The 18,327-nt window shown below is 32.1% G+C and overlaps 1 protein-coding gene across 2 annotated transcripts in view; it reads right to left on the reverse strand.

Annotated features, from left to right (window-relative positions):
• LOC143253772 (serine/threonine-protein kinase Chk2-like) overlaps positions 1-18,327 on the reverse strand; it is a 49,004-nt gene that overhangs the window by 21,551 nt on the left and 9,126 nt on the right. Inside the window, exons 4-11 of one of the 2 annotated variants that reach the window (XM_076508122.1) lie at positions 14,507-14,572; positions 10,522-10,582; positions 10,211-10,322; positions 8,142-8,195; positions 7,100-7,164; positions 4,725-4,824; positions 2,468-2,506; positions 63-110 (exon numbers count right to left, since the gene is read on the reverse strand). In XM_076508122.1, coding sequence (XP_076364237.1) covers positions 63-110; positions 2,468-2,506; positions 4,725-4,824; positions 7,100-7,164; positions 8,142-8,195; positions 10,211-10,322; positions 10,522-10,582; positions 14,507-14,572 — 545 coding nt within the window. Of the gene's footprint in view, positions 1-62; positions 111-2,467; positions 2,507-4,724; positions 4,825-7,099; positions 7,165-8,141; positions 8,196-10,210; positions 10,323-10,521; positions 10,607-14,506; positions 14,573-18,327 lie in introns of both variants that reach the window. The other variant, XM_076508121.1, reaches the window with a different exon arrangement.

The following is an 18,327-nucleotide window of genomic DNA, read 5'->3' on the forward strand; positions in this document are numbered from 1 at the left end:
GTAGTTCTTATCTGGTCACTTTTAACTCATTTTCAGATATGAAAAATGTTTATTTAACTTACTTTAACAACAGTTTCACGTTCTTCAGATGACAGTAATACATTTTCTGGCTGCAAGAAATATCCATACAAGTATATATATTAGAACCACTCACTGTCCCTTTAATCTATGAACTGCAAAATACAAATATGCATGGCTGTTTCTTAACTTTTACTATTCCCTTTTATTCAATTTTCTTGTCAATTATAATTTTAATACTGTTTTATATAAACATTTACTACTTCTACTGTTCTTGTTTGTTTTGCAGATTATATACGTGATATAAATATGATTTCAAATCATTGCACAGTCACAGATATTTTTCCATATTACACATATTGAGGTTCTTTTTGTCCACTTGATTATAGTAGTTTTGTTTGTTTTTGAATTTCATGTAAAGCTACATGAGGGCTATCTGCACTAGCCATCCCTAATTCAGCAGTGTAAGACTAGAGGGAAGGCAGCAAATCATCACCACCCACTGCTACTCTTTTATCAATGAAGTGGGATTGACTGCCTATTATAACACCTCATGGCAGAAAGAGTGAGCATGTTTAGTGAAATCGAGATTTGAACCTACGACCCTCGGATTACGAGTCAAGTGCCTTAACCGCCTGACCATGCTTGGCTGATTATTGTAGTACTGGACGTATTAGAGTGGCTTTTATATAGGAGTGTGGAATGTGCGTGTTTTGTTTTAGAATAAAACAGTTGTTTCTGCCAAAAGAGCACTTTATGATGATAATGAAATAAGTTACATTACAGCACTGGGTTGTGAAGCAGATTAAACAGTAGCTAACTTATATTCTAAATATCTTTATACATTATGAATTTCTTGTAGACAACACCAATGCTATATCATGATTGTCAGTGATTACCTATTCTTTAGTTTAAATTTCTATGTAAATAATTTGTTATTCTACAGACTATTTAAGACAATATGCACATGTTTGCAAATGAAGTGAATGCAAATTTTATTTCTATATTTCATCTTTATGATTAAGAGTAACGTGTAAGGGTGTATGTTCATTATGGGTTGAGTGGAATCCACTAAGCTTGTAATCACAACAGCAAGGGGTCAAAGTATCTCCAAAAGTCATATTACAGAAAAACCTGTGAGTGAACACTTTGTTGAGAAAAAGTGTCAATATTATCTGAAGGAGGTACTTATATTTGGCACCAGGACAGAGGGAGCATTGACAAAGGTGGAAAGTGCCATGAGACAGATACTGCTGAGAGAAATTAAGAGGTGAATAAAAGACTGGAATAAGTGAGAAAAAAGTCAAACCAATGCAAAGGAAAAGAAACACTAGCAGTTGAGTAATAGTTGCAGTGTGAGGACAGGTAATATTTGTAGTGTGAGTAGAGGTAAGTAATAACTGTAGTGTGAGGAAAGGTAATAACTGTAGTGCGAGGAGAGATAAGTATGTTAGTTGCAGTGTGAGGAGAGGTAAGTAATAGTTGTAGTGTGAGGAGAAATAAGTAATAGTTGTAGTGTGAGGAGAAATAAGTAATAGTTGTAGTGTGAGGAGAGGTAAGTAATAGTTGTAGTGTGAGGAGAGGTAAGTAATAGTTGTAGTGTGAGGAGAGGTAAGTAATAACTGTAGTGTGAGGAGAAGTAAGTAATAGTTGTAGTGTGAGGAGAGGTAAGTAATAATTGTAGTGTAAGGAGAGGTAAGTAATAGTTGTAGTGTGAGGAGAGGTAAGTAATAACTGTAGTGTGAGGAGAGGTAAGTAATAGTTGTAGTGTGAGGAGAAATAAGTAATAGTTGTAGTGTGAGGAGGTAATTATGTTAGTTGTAGTGTGAGGAAAGGAAAGTGTGTTAGTTGTAGTGTGAGGAGAGGTAAGTATGTTTTGGAACTGTAATGAGACATTTACATTAATTTTTGTACTTCTCAGAAGAATGGTAAATAAATTACAGAAGAGAGGATATCTAAAAAAGTAAGTGTCACAATTCTAACACTGGGGAAAATTGAGAATTTTATATTGCTATATAAAATTAAGAACATAAAACTTATATAACATTAAAATTTGGATTATTAACTATGTTTTGATACCAAAGTTATTCATATACCATGATAACAAAGTACTTTAATTAAATAATGAACGTAACTCACTAAACTTTGTGACATGCTCAGAAAAAGATGGCTGTAACAAAAATATCAAATACACATCACTTCCTTTAGGTTTTATAAACTTTGTGCATCTAAACACAAAATATTACAACCAAAAATGTTGTTAGACAGAGTAAACTGTTCTTACATAACAGTTATCTTTTGACTTCTCCCTCCTGTTGTAAATAAATGTAATAAAAGACACCATCAGCAACACACTGTGTAGTTTACTATGATAAATGATAACAGCTAAGAATTACACCATGATTTAAGCCATCAATAATAGATTAGTACTCATATTTTCAATTCTTACCTTTAGGTCTCTGTGAGTAATACCTTGTTCATGAAGGTACTGAAAAAAAAACAGTAAATAACTATTTCTAAAAATGTTAAAAGAGTAACTGTTATTCATCTTGGAACAATAACACAAATAAAATATGGCTGCTGGCCACTGCAGCTAATAACAAGTAACAGAAAACAAATTTGTAAACATTAAGCATGATGTAAGGATGGTTATGCCAAAACATATAGGAACAAGGTAGAGATGAATATACAAGACCTTACAAAATTAACTATACAAAAACAATAACTTCATCTGGAACTAGATGTTGAATTCCAGTCAGTTTAATGAATTCAGTTGGAATAAAAGCATTTAAACTGAATATTGTTATAGTCTTAAATTAGCTAATAACCATAAGCTTGTAAGATTGACTCAGTATTTAATTAGCAGAGACTTTTATATAGTTCTGTGTATTCATTCATACCTTGTTGTATTCATCCATACCTTGTTTCTATATTTTTTGGCATTGCTATCCCTACATCATAATTAATTTTTGCAAATTTTTTATTACTTCTTTTCCCTGTTTGTTTTTTAACAATTAAACTAGTTTAATAAGTGAACACCTGTTTTATTTTTGTAATTCAATGGTAATATATATTGTTAATAAACTTTCGTCAGTTTCTTTAATTCTGAATTACACTTGGAACCAGTGAAGCTAGAATGGTTCCTTCACAATGGTACAAGTACCTCAGAGTATTGGCCCAACATTAAGAGGGTATATTTATAGAATCCACACCTATCAACTTTTCACCCAAACTCACTACATGTGCATACAATTGACTCCATCACATGTTAAAGTTATGTCAATTACTAGAGATACTAGGCCATGAAATATACTATCTCACACACACAAGCTCAGGTCCACTGAAAACCTGAAATATAATTGACCTCCACACAATATATTTTGTTGATAATTAAGAAACTAGTGTTTCTATACATGATTGTGTGCTATCCATTTATTATTGAAATTTATCACCAGCAAGCCATAGAAATCTTCTATAAAGAATCCCAGACCAATACAGGACCTGACAGTATTGTTGTGATAATTAAGGAATTAGTGTTCTTAAACTTGGACATTAATAACATGTAAAGAGATTTCTCATTTATCTAAGTATTTGATCTCCTTGATATCTTGAATATTAGCTAAAATCATTCTTTTTTTTTTCTTGGTTTAATTTTACTAAAATTGTTTTGGCACATATTATGTTTATGCAATGAAAAGTCACAAACTATCATTATATAAGAACAATTTGTGCTGCCATCTGGTGACCAAAAATGAGACATGGAAATAATATACACTTATAAACTGAACTCACTGTTAAGTAGTATGTTTCTTTATTATTTCTCCACAAAAATACATGTGGTAAAGTAAAAGAAGAATATTCATGTTATACAAGCAGTTAAATACTTGAAAATGTAAATCAAGTGCTCAAATAAGGCCTTAACTCAACTTTAACAATCATTCAGTATCAGATTGAATGAGTGGCAATTTTTTTTCTCATCCCATCACTATATTATAAATTCAATGGAGAAATTACAGCCAACATTAATTCTTGTTCATTACATAAATTTATAGATTATAATTTATAAAAATTAACACATTAACCCAAAGTTAATTACAGCCAACATTCACTCTTGTTCATTACATAATGTTCATAATTATAATTTATAAAAAATTAACACATTAACCCAAAGCACAGTAAAGGACAAACATTTATATAAACATAAAATAAACGATAACATTCTCTGAGTATCATTATCTATTTATACAAACACATGAAATATGCATTGATCAGTGGAAATAATGAAAGTATGAAACTGTTGTCCATTCCAATAAAATATGTTATCTCATTATGAGGAAGAAAATAAAAAAACCTTCTGAACTGTATTTTTACATATTGTTAGACACTTAGTATCTTCCCACCACATCAGATACATCTTTCAATATGTGAAAATACATTTAATATAATTTGTGCTAATTAAAACTTAGATATATATCTATAAACAAATGTTTTAATACGACAATATTAGAAAAATATTATAGGATTATGATGAAAGTCTACAAAAAAACAACAACTAAATCCTCAGTGATTTTACTACAAGGATGAGAATAAAAATGTATCCTTAGGGAAAAACTATAACTATGATGAAACTTTAAATTTTTCATAATGATTCAAGTTAGTGATTATAAACCTTTTGAGGTTTAACAAATAAACAGAAACAAACTTACCTTCACAGCAACTACCATCTGGTAAAACAAAACTTTAGCTGAAGCTTCCTCCAGCTTTCCTTCAGTTACAACCCTGTCAAACAGTTCCCCACCTTTCATGCTAAAAACAAAATTGTAGATATCACAAAGTTGCAGCTCTTGCAGAACATACTTCTTTCTTACTATAAGCTGTAAAATATAACCATGCCATATGTGACTCAAGCAGTGAGTGGTATTAAAGCAGTTAGACTTGAGTTGCTGAAGCTTATAAGGTACATGGATAACACTAAAGTCACTTTCCAGTGATAAACTTCTTCTATTTTATTTTAAAAATCCTATAATTCTTCTCTTGATAGTTTCAGATATTTTTGCAAAGCTACACTAAAGCTGCTCCCATTAGTCATATCTTATTTTCAATTGATAGAAAAGAGGGTTTAATATAATTTGTTTGAGTTAAGCACAAACTGAAAGATTGTAAAGATTATTTACCAATAATATGTCAACCACTAGACATACCATGATGATTCAGTATCTGATGGTACATGCACTGGCCCATTATTCCATCTATTTTGCAAATATCTCGTGTCACCTTAACAGTAAAACACAACCAAACTATCACACTGTCTCCCTCATGCTTCATGGTAGTTGTTATGCAATAAAATAAGTATCTTTCACCATTCTTCTGCTAGATGTAAAGTCTACCCTTTGAACCAGATATTTCAAACTTACACCCTTTTCTGATCACCAACAGTCCAGTTTTTGTACTTCTTATCAGATTTCAGTCTCTTCTCAAAACCCTCTGCTTTATTGACAATTCTCTACATTTTGAATGCCATGGCATAACAACAAAACTAGATATATAGTGCTAAATGCTGTTTTTATTAAGGTTTATTTGTGGAGTTCTATTAAATTGATTTCTTCTAGCATATACCAGTACCACATGCTGGGTCATTGTTTGCTTTCTTCTATACAGATGAGACGTTGGGTATCAGAGTTATTTCAGATCCTATATTTGATCAGTGTGTTCATTCAAGCAGAACCCTTATGACATACCCATGGTACAAGTACATGGTACAAGAATTCTAAAGAATGATAAGTATTCTCAACCTAGCTCATTCAAGTGTCAACAGGGATCAATGAAGCATTACCAAAGTGTTGAAATTTACATTTTGTAATGGCATGGAAGAATTAGCCCCATAAAATGGAAAAAAATGACAAGAAAATTCTCTCGTTCTAACACTTTTGCAATTCTTGGGCAACCCTAATCAAACAATATGAATTAACTGTCATGCTTACACTTTACTCCAAAATGGGGAAGACAGGTTTGTGGTGAGGGAACATGAACTATCAAATTCATAGTCTGGCACACTAACCAATAAAGAAGGTCATGCACTATACTTTAGCCCAACTTCCAAAGGGTCAGAGTTCATATTGGACAATTGATGGTTACTATAAGTATTACAGTTCCAAATGTATTTAATGTGTCATCTTGAAATTTGGTAAACATTCAATAATCATAACAAATATGTTGTACACAAAAAGTTTGGAATTTTAAGTATTTCTACAAAAGATTTGTCTTTGAATTTAATTTACTTAGGCTTAGTCTGAGTGCAAGGTGATTTTGATGTTAAAAATAAATATACTTTTTCAATTAAAACTTTCACTGTTTGTTTGTTTGTTTTTGAATTTTATATAAAGCTACACAAGGACTAACTGTGCTAGCTGTCCCTAATTTAGCAGTGTAAAACTGGAGGGAAGGCAGCTAGTCATCACCACCCACTGCCAACTCTTTGGCTATTCTTTTACCAATGAACAGTGGGACTGACCATAACATTAAAATGCCCCCATGGCTGAAAGGACGAGCATGTTTGGTGCGACGGGGATTCAAACCCCGACCCTTGGATTACAAGTTAAGTGCCTTCACCACCTGGCCATGCCGGGCCAACTGATAACTTAATTATTTCCTTTTTAAATTACGAAATTGAAACTTATACAATACTAAACCTAATTTAGTAACTATTCTCTGATTTATTAACATAAACTGATAATAAAATTGTTTAATTAAATTTTAAATGTAGCTCCATAAAAGGTTATAACTTGCATTTTGACTCAAACTCAAGCACAAAAAGTTAATAATAGTCAGATGTTTCCCTTCTTTATTACAAATTTAAATTTTTGTGAAAAAAATCTTAAAACAAAATTTGAAATTATTTCTGAAGAAATAACAGCTAAAATAACTGAATGGTATCCCAGTACTAAGTAATAAAATAATTTAACATATGTCAGTTTAATTTCAGAACACTACTTAGCACTGTTGAAGAGTATAATATACATCAATAACTGAAAATTTCAGTTCAAATTATTAACTGTACTACAAAGCAAAAGAACTCACTTACTATTCCAATACAATGTAAAGTGTGTCTGGTGTATCAATCACCTCTTCTACTTTAATAATGCATGGCTGCAATAAATAAAATTTAAAATAATTAACTACTCGTGTATTAAGACATGGAAAGAGGACAAAAATATTAGTTACATTATGCAAGTTCTTTTAACCATGATCATAAATGAAATAAGTTTTAACCACAATAATAAATTTGTAACATCTACCACTCTTAATATTTTTCCAATAGTGGAATTCAAATTACTATACAATTAAAACTTAGGTAAATATAAACCAAATTACAAAGACAACCTGACAGCAAATTCCAACACAATACACCAACTTTTTACCCACCATTTACACAACTATTTCAGTGATACATACTCTAAACATATTTAATACAAAAGTGATATACATCAACCACTTACTTAATTTTAAAACAGAATTTATAGAACTGTTTTAATAATGCATTGAACTTGCATTAAAGATTTAGTAAAATTAAAGTGATTACACATTGGTATTTATACATACTAATAAGTCACTAATTTGTGTTGTTCCAGAACTCAAAATCATAAAGAATGTGACTGTTATCAGTACAGTGAATATACTTCAAGTTTCTGTACTGGTCCATTCTGTACTGGTTTCCTTCACTATTTTATTTACTTAATTCTGTCTTGTACTGCAAATTATGAAACAGGATATCATTATTGTAGAGGTGAAATTCTGAAGACAAAATGTGTCAGTAAGCACTCGTATGGGTAACTTGTAATACAGTTTACTTAAAAAAAAAAAGGACATTGATACAAAATATCATTTCAACAAGTTTAAAGAAACAAACTTTTATAAGACATCAAATGTCTACTCTATGAAAGTAAAATGGAAGGCACAAACACTGGATGAAAAGTAGATCAAATAAGTTCTAGTGATGGGTGCCAGCATTAATTTCTCTACAGAGTATCCGTATGTAACAGCAGAATTTTATTCTTACAATGTAAGCTAAATGATAGGAAAAATTATCTTAAAAAAGATCTAAAATTTGTCAAATATTTACTTACATGTTTGAGATCTTTCATTACTTGAACTTCATTCATCACATTATTTGGAATTTGCTGAAAAATAAACAATCTTGCATGCCACAGTGTTTTTCATTTTCATCTGTTAAAAACTATTTGATAACTGTTACTAGATGCACTAAATTTCTAAGATTTAAAAAAAAATTAATGTTTTCATAATTTAATTTTGAACAAAAATTTCTGTATTTGGTAATTCATTTCAGTATACTTTTGTTTTATAAAACTAATGTAACTGTATCATCATGTTTTAGGCTTAACAACTGATCAAAACAGCCTCAAGGATAACCGTAATTATCACATTTAATCTCTTTACTACAAAAACATACTACAATTTGAAGGTGATTTTCCTAAGGCCTTATTAAAAATTATTTTTTTCTTCCTTATTCTGTTGCAGTAAAAGTTAAGCCACAAGCCATAAACCTACCTTCCTTAATTGGACATTATCACCTGTTACCCTTAATTACAAAATAATGCCTGGTGGTGACTGTATGATTTCCTTTTGTCTGAGAACCATTTTTTAAGTCATCATGTGTCAAAAAAGGAAACTATACATTATATCTTTAATATCTTTATCATAATTGTGTGAGAATCGGGTTTTATGATTTTGATGGTAAAGCAGCTATCCTGCACGTATAGTGTCATAACAATCTTGGAAGGTATTGCTCTGTAGTTAGCTTTACAAAATTAAAACACCTCAACTAAACTGACCAAACTCCACTAAATGAAATATGAATCAGAAAGGGTTTTTGAGCAGTACAGTGATTATTATCTGGAACTTTATTCTTTTATATTATAGTTTATAAGAATACAAACTATAAACATGCACACACACACACACATATATTAATATATACAAATATTTTTACTTTGAAGAGAGGCAGTAACAATCTACAGCATACATTTTCATCATGCACTCTGTATAAGGTTGATACAAACCTCGTTAAATTACTGTATTTTTTTGCATTATGTATTTCTTACCACTAATCTGTGAAATAGTTTTTAGAAAGTTTAACGAACATGTTAAGTCAACTTTTATATTGTGAGAAATCTCTCAGCAAAAATACAAAATTATATTTGATTCTGTTATGAGATACACATACAACAACCATCATGTTGATCCCATTGTGAAATACACATACAATGGCCACCATATTGATCCTGTCATGAGATACACATACAATAGCCACCATGTTGATCCTGTCATGAGATACACATACAACCACAATGTTGATCCTGTCATGAAATACACATACAATGACCACCAAGTTGATCCTATCACAAGATACACATACAACAACCACCATGTTGATCTTGTCATGAGATACAGATAATTCTATAAAACTTTAGAACTACTTCTTGAATAACATGACCCAGACTTCTGCGTCCAGTATTTGTGAAGAGTTTTGACTATAGAGAGTTATGTACATTTATTTGTTCACTGATAATATATATAACTAGAATCCAGGAAGATTTTATCATTTGCTGTGCAGACAACATACCAAACAAGTTACAACAGATCCAAAATTCAAGACCTTTCATAAACTTACTTTGCAAATTTTCAGGGCTCAAGTTTTCAACATTTGCCCAATAACAGGACATCCATAACTATGTATATCTATGACAAAAAAACTTTTTTCTTTTGAAACATGATGCCAAGATAAAGATTTGAGTAATAAACCAGGGACATTTGTACATCACATTAATTAGATGTGTAGTTAATTTTTTTTATACTGAACTCCTCTTTGAAGAGCATGTGCTGTTTTAGTCACTCACTGATTTTAGGATTTTCAAGTATTTTGTTTTTCATAAAATTGGGATCTTCAAGGATTTCAACAAACCATGATGCTGAATAAACTGTCAAAGTTCACTAATTTTAATTATTTCAAAACCATCACCTTCGTCTATTAAAGAAGTGTAAATATCTCAGTTGAAAGGTTAGAAAAATTTTACTTATAGTTTCTTTTGTACATCAGGGATACAAAAATAAACCTCTATGAGGGAAAAAAAAATCCTAAAAATTAAGTTCTTAATAAATCGAATAACATACTCACATTTTGTTTTCTTCCATTTTTAACAGAAAACTTCTTCTTAGAGACTATTTTAACAGCAACAGCTCTACACGTCCCTTTTGTAAAGGCAAGCCGTACCTCTCCACAGGCCCCCCTGGAAAAAATATGATTCTATTATTGTTTTATACTTTGATAAAAAATATTTTTTATCTTTATTTTTTTCACATGCAAGAAAAAATAGCTAGAGTTCTCTTTGTCTTATTACTTAAATGTGTATGTAGGTTTACAATGTAAATAAAAAGTGAAAACAGCAAACTAACTAGAAATATTAAGCATCCTGTTTCAAACCTTACCTTCCAATCATCTTTGAAATCGTGTAATTTTCTGTAAGCTCAGTTGGAAATTGGTCCCCATCTGTATGGTCCGTGTATAAAAAAGCTATAAAAAAACATCTGTGTATCTAACCAGACATGCTAACAAGTACATTAATTACTGAATGATAAAATCAATTACTCATGATATATAAAAAAGCAATACACTAAGGAAAATTAGCGAAATATATCCTGCCAACATTCGAAGACATATTACAAGGATGGTTAGAACAGCATAGGAAAAAGATGGGAATAGAATATTAAAAGTGATATACAATAAAGTTTTTATTACTGGCTTATTTGCAAAGTGTTATAAACATATGTATCTTACACAATTTCAGTAACATTCCGTACATATAGGGCACCGGAAAAATTAAAGTAAGTTATCAAAATATCTTCATGATTATATTAACTGTTTCTCTGCAGATGCATAATGAATCTGTCAAAAACATCACCCGAGTTTAGTTTGATGTTAGGACAACTATAAGTAATTAGTTTATTGACTTAACCCTTTCTAGAACAGAAACTTGCAAAACAATATCTAGTTCCTGCTTGTAAAAATTCTTAATTTTTGATTGGGCATTTCTCTCATTTATAGGGTCATCAAATTTCTAAAATTTTGTCACAAGACTGTTTCGACTAACATTAAAACACTTTCTTCCCTCTTAAAATGTTTACTTTTTTTGTTAATCAGAATGTTTTATTTTAAACAGGTAGTAAATCTGAGCTTCATTGAAATATTTCATTTGGTACATTATTTTGCTGAATATAATCACAATGACTTACAAGATTTGCCAGAGATAAAGGAGAATCTTAAGGTGTCACTGCTATTTTTATTCAAAGATTTGGTTTGTTTCTCTTGAATTTCGCACAAAGTTAAACAGAGGCTATCTGTGCTAGCTATCTCTAATTTAGTAGTGTAAGACTAGAGGGAAGGCAACTAGCCATCACCACTCACCATCAACTCTTGGGCTACTCTTTTACTAATGAACAGTGGGATTGATTATCACATTATAATACAACTGAAAGAACAAACATTTTTGATGTGGCAGGGATTCGAACCCTCAACCTTGGGTTACGAGTCGAGTGCCTTAACCACCTGGCCATGGCGGGCCTTTATTCAGAGAAACATACTTGTTGAGCAGTGATACTGACAAAGCCCAAAAGGGTAGGATTTGGCAAGGATTACATGGAACAGAACTTGTGCTCCCGACAGACAATCAGCTCCAATAACTGAATAAATGAAATGAGCTATGGAGCAAGATCAACCTGTGCAATTCATTCCAGTGCTTCTACAAGATTAATCCAACATAGGAACTGGAAGCACGGAAATATCAGTAACTTACAATGATCATAGTACCCTGTTCCATAAAATGAATGGCAAGACAACAAAGCCTTCACATGCAAATACGTTATCCAGAATACAAAGTACAATGGGAAAAAAACAAAACATGCCATTATTTTCACAAAATAGCCTAAGTTGTATTCTCTTTAATACCTTAATGTTTCAAAGGATAAATCAAATACTGAGATTTTTATACAAAAACAGAATATCTAATTACACAATCACCTCATGTTGTTTGTTTTGAAATTTCAGTTAAGCCTGAATAAAGTGGATTGTTGTAACAGCATTAAACTGGTAAACTTTTTTACTACAATTTTGAATGTATAGGCTTCTCTGTCTCATCTCAATATTTCAGAGTGATTTTTTAAATTGCTGTCTTCTTTAACAGACAAACTGTTTTCTAAAAAAACTGACAATATTCTGTCCTGCAGGTTTTACACTGTATTAGTTTAATTAATAGAACATTTGCTTTGATCAAAATGTGATTCAAAATCAGATTTAGCATGCACTTAACAATCTTCTTAAACAACTAAACCATGGATCTAGCCCACCCTGGCAATTCATGTTCTAACCATCACTGATGACATTCTAGAGTAAAACTGAAGCTATAGAAAAACCAAAAGCAAACTACAAACATCTCATAGCAGAATGAGCACATGGTGCAGTGACAGAAGAATAATAATCAATCCTATCAAAGGTATGCTTACTTAACTACAGATATGCTGATGATGACAAACCACCACCATCCTTTACAGGCACTGCAATTCATCTGGAAGAAACATCGAAGTGCCTGGAAGTTACCTCCAACAGACAACTGAATTTCATCAGCAACATCAACACCATGACTACAACCACCAAAGACATCAGTGCATAAAAGTAGCTGCACAAAAAAATAAATTAAGAACATCATCTGCTTATGTTTTATAAAAGTCTTATCTGCTCTATCCTGGATTATGTACTACCAATGGTCATTGTGAGTGCTACTTAACTAGATAAAGTTGCAAGATACAAAAGTTTAAGGCTGGTCAGAGGTTGTACTTTGAAAAAGTCTTTCAAGGCCCTATTACACCTTTTGAGCCTCACTGCAGACCACCAAGAGAGTTTACAAACAGATTTCTTCTTGTGTTCCAGTGTAAAGACCATGCATCACAACACCAAAACACAGCTCATTTCAATCGAGATGTTCCAACTCCACCACAACCCCAGATGTACCACTTAAGCAGTGGGTTTTCTGTAAGGTTCCTTAATGCACTGTTGGGGAAGGGCAGGTACTATACAGCCACCAATGAAATAACTGGTCACTAACAGATCTCAAATACTCTTCTCCACCCCACATGTGGAAATCAGCCAAGATAGAAAATGTAAAAAACTGGAAAGATTAAAAAGCAGAACAAGCATGTCAACATCTACTTTAAAAGCCACAGCCAACAGGGCACGCTTGTCATAAAACTCACATTCAAGCTTCCCACATGCAGCAAAAGTATGGAGCCAAAAGCCATAAATCAAGATGTTCTCTAGATTGCTGAAGCTAATAATACATATAGATTGTGCAACCAACATAATATCTGCAACTAACTTGCTGACATATATACAGTGCAACCAACATATTATCTGTAACTAACTTGTTGGCAGTACTGTGTGAAATTCAGTGTGATTTGTATCTGGATGGATGACCAGAAGCAAAACAATGGATTAGTAAGACTGCTATCTGTACATATTTATCTGGTCACACAGGGATAAAGCTAAATCAGAAAACTTCCAAGCACAAGAAGCCCCTTTATCAAATCCAGCACAACACTACAGGCAGCATATTCACCTCTTCTGTATATTAGTAAGACTAAACAACAGTCAGAGGGAATGAAACTGTTTGAAACAAAGGTACCAAAAGATGTAGCTAGGAAACACAAAAAATGGGGAATCAACAGCACAGTGTACAGCCAGTAGGTCACTATTAACATTACTAAAGAAACTTCTATCTCTTGCAAGGCACCTAATATCTGAATGAGGTGTCAGCACATGTTGATGCAACCCTAGGAATTGGAACTGTTACCTGATGCTCGACTCAACCTTAGTGTTAAATCGATTATTTTAATCAACCCTAGTAAAGCTGTTGGTGGCTAATATATATAAAGAAAACACAAAATACTGCCCAAACCACTTCATTTACTCTACACTGACATAACAAAATAACACCTGAAAACAAGACACGAATCATTATTTTCAAGGGATGATAACTCCACAGAAAATATAAATCTATAATTTGGGAGGGTGGGCAAATTATTAAAAAAAAAAAAAAGGTAATGTCTAGAGGCAAGAAACAAAACTTCCTATACAGGGCAGCACAGGATTTATATACAAGGAATTATATGATGCTGAAAGAATTGTTTACAGGATAAACTCCTCAGACCATGCAGGAAATGAAACTTAAAGAATTGTTTATCTTTCTTTGTGACCTAAAAATAATAAACAACAGTCATAAAATATTTCAAGACCAATCATTACTCAAAGTATTTTAAAACCACACAAGACTGTTTATTATAATACTGGTTCTGTGACTACATCTATCTATATATACATATTTATATTCGTATGATAAAGCAGTTTCAGATGTGTAGGATTTACCTTTATTTTTCTTGTGTAGAAAGGAAATTTCATCATTGTTATTAAGCACCTGCTTTTTGAATTTTCCTGAAAAAAACAAAAGACAATGTTAGTAACAAAAGTTTAGTCTTCGCACAAAGAAAGATGAAGTACACCCAATCTCAGAATTACCTGGCATTGGTTAACATGTTGGCTGCTTTTTGTAAAATAAAAGTAGTGTTTCTAATTAAGTTTGATGTAAGAGATTCTTACTTTTATTCACATCTTGCAGACAACTACTTGTCGACACAACTCAGAGGATGACTACTTGCCAATACAACTCAGAGAATGACTACTTGTCAACACAACTCAGAGAATGACTACTTGTCAACACAACTCAGAGAATGACTACTTGTCAACACAACTCAGAGGATGACTACTTGCCAATACAACTCAGAGAATGACTACTTGCCAATACAACTCAGAGAATGACTACTTCTCAACACAACTCAGAGGATGACTACTTGCCAACTCAGAGGATAACTACTTGCCAATACAACTCAGAGGATAACTACTTGCCAATACAACTCAGAGGATAACTACTTGTCAACACAACTCAGAGAATGACTACTTGCCAATACAACTCGGAGAATGACTACTTGTCAACACAACTCAGAGGATGACTACTTGCCAATACAAGTCAGAGAATGACTACTTGTCAATACAACTCAGAGGATAACTATTTGTCAACACAACTCAGAGGATGACTACTTGTCAATACAACTCAGAGGATAACTACTTGTCAACACAACTTTACAGGTCTCAATTGATCATCTGACACATCACATTATTAGAAAACTTTGTATATTCAGTGTTTGTGTGGATTCATAACTGCCAATTAGTAAATGGATAAATATATTGCAATATGACAACTTAAATCATAGAGCTATTTAACCCACAGTCTCAGAAAAAACACTGGTTGACCATGTATCTGTGGTTTTATATAACGACATTTAATAATTCTTAATTTACTTGGTGTACTTCATGAAATTTGCCAGGCTTTTAATATATACTGTAACTCTATTGTACACAGTAAACCAGATATTGTAATAAAGCATTCTTACCAAAAATGTATCTGTGAAATAATGAAACCTATACTGAATCAGTATGAGTAAGAAGTGGTTTCCTTGCTAAGAATAAAAAATATATATATTTTTATCTTACAGTTTTCATATTTCATTTGCATAACATCTAGAAGCTCCTAAATGATTCCAAAGTCTCATTTTGGCAAGTATATATACCTTAACTTTTATTTTCTCTATCATAACACTTACTATTTGTTTGTTTTGTTTTTTTTAATTTCGTGCAAAGCTATACAAGGGCTATCTGCACTAGCTGTCTCTAATTTTGAAGTGTTAGACTAGAAGAAAGGCAGCTAGTCATCACAGCTCACCTCCAACTCTTGGGCTCCTCTTTTACCAATGAATAGTGGGATTGACCATCACATTATAACACCCCCAAAGCTGAAAGGGGGAACTTGTTTGGTGTGATGAGGATTCGAAACCGCGACCCTTGAATTATGAGTCGAGTGCCTTAACCACCTGGCCATGCTGGGACAACACTTACTGGAGCAACTTCATCAAAATTTACAGTGAAATAAAAAGCCAAAAAGCACAAAATAAAATTATCAAAACAATTTTTTCTCTGCAATAACAGCAGAAGTCATCAAAAGTTTTAAAATACTTATCTAATAACTTCAACTATTAACCTTTCAACATCTGTTTCTTTTTATTTAAGGTTTTATTAGTTTCTTTGTACCAGAGGAGCACCAACCTCCTCTGTCAAAAGCAATAAATTATAGAAGGAGTTCATAGGCTTTTTCCCATAGAAGTAGTGCAACCCACATAATCATGTATAGATATGCTGGAGCTTATAAAAGTTTTTAAGTTTTTTCTCCTGAAGTGTTGTTAGGCTCACCTGAGAGGTTTCTAGCTTTTATAATTTATTCACTTTGTTGAACAAAATACATAAACAAGGATTTGTTGTACTTACTAAACAATCAAACTTGCATTCACTTCAGTAAAAACTGAAAATGTTTTTCTTTATGGTCTATGACATAGACAAATAACTATTGAGAATTTGTTAAAATTTCTTTTTGAGGACCACAAGTGAAAACTTATATGACATAAAAATTTGAATAATAAACTGTAAAAAGTAACAAGACATGAAAAACAGGCAGTCCGAGATGCAAATTGTTAAATGACAAAAATTATTTATGTATGAGTTTAGTTTTAAGAGTTTGGTTTGTTCCGAATTTCACACAAAGCTACTCGAGGGCTATCTATGCTAGCCCTCCATAATTTAGAGGGAAGGCAGCTAGTCATCACAACTCACCTCCAACTCTTGGGCTCCTCTTTTACCAATGAATAGTGGGATTGACCATCACATTATAACACCCCCACAGCTGAAAGGAGGAGCATGTTTGGTGTGATGGGGATTTGAACCTGCGACCCTCTGATTACGAGTCGAGTGCCTTAACCACGTGGCCATGCCAGGGCCTTAGCTTTAAAAGTTTTCTATAACATTGTGTGATAAATTTTTCTTCATAACCTGCTAAACCTATTAAATCTTACAGAAACTGGACTTGTGAAGTGGCCACCTCTTTGTCAATCCTTAAAATCACCAATTTCTGGTGAGGTTAAACTTTTTCAGAATCCTTATTAATTGTTCAGAAGCAAACAATCCTAGTTTACAGACTGACCATTAGTTTCTATTAATAAAACTCCTGAATAAAGCTGTATTTCATTGTACTATTTTTTTTTATTCTTTTGTAAACAATTACCAACGGTATAGTATCCATTCACTGGAATATAGAAACTGCTTGCTTTGTTTGTTTGTTTTGGTACAAGGCCACACATTAGGTTACCTGCATTTTGTCCACCTCAAAGTATCAAATTATGGATTTTAATATTGTAAGTCCTTAAACGTTTAGCTGAGCAACCAGAGGATACAACTGTTTACACAATGTTTTAATTTAATCCTTTCATTGAAGGCAGGTCAAGGAGTGCATGACATTTTAGAAAAGTATTTTAAAAATTATGTTAAATAACATTACTAACACTTATGTCCAAGGAAATGTCATCAAAATGTAGATAATTCAAATTTTAATACGTTTTAATTTCTTAATTTAAATGGAAATATAAAAAGAAAAATACTAAATATAAATTTTTGTCATGTGACACTTCCTGTTGTCTTATCAAACAATTTACATTTTACTAAGCCTATCATACTTAAATGATAGTTAACAAGTTAGGGAACCTCAAGCTGGAGATACTGACAAGATATATGGAAAATAGGGACCTCCTACTTATTTGACCTACTAAGACATCAATATATTTAGCCAATCTAGTGGTCCAGCTTCTCCCACTACTCCATTCTTGTGAAACCTCTTGTCTAGTCCTACCTACTTTTGTTTTCCACTAAGAAGTTATAACCAATAAAAAGAGTAGTTTCTAGTGTATGTAAATCTTGTAGCTGTTTATAAATAGCTTGAAGAAGAAAAATAATTTTGCTGAAACACTGAAGTGTTCTGACTAAGTTGTTGCTCTTAATAGAAAAAGGGATTTTGTTTTTTAAAATCTCATATAAAACTTGTTTAGAAACCCAAATAAATTACAGGTATTTTGTGTGTACTAGTACAGTAGTTGATATTTTGTTTATTTCCTAATATGTATATTTGAATAAAAAAATTAATAGCTCTAAAACCTCCACTCAGAAGAATAAACAAGGCTTAGCATGAGACTTAACATGTGCAGTGCTTGAGCACAAAGTCTCCTATCTACAGTAAGTACCCAAAATCTGTT

This window comes from Tachypleus tridentatus, chromosome 6, assembly GCF_004210375.1.
Source record: "Tachypleus tridentatus isolate NWPU-2018 chromosome 6, ASM421037v1, whole genome shotgun sequence".
Classification (NCBI taxonomy): Eukaryota; Metazoa; Arthropoda; class Merostomata; order Xiphosura; family Limulidae; genus Tachypleus; species Tachypleus tridentatus.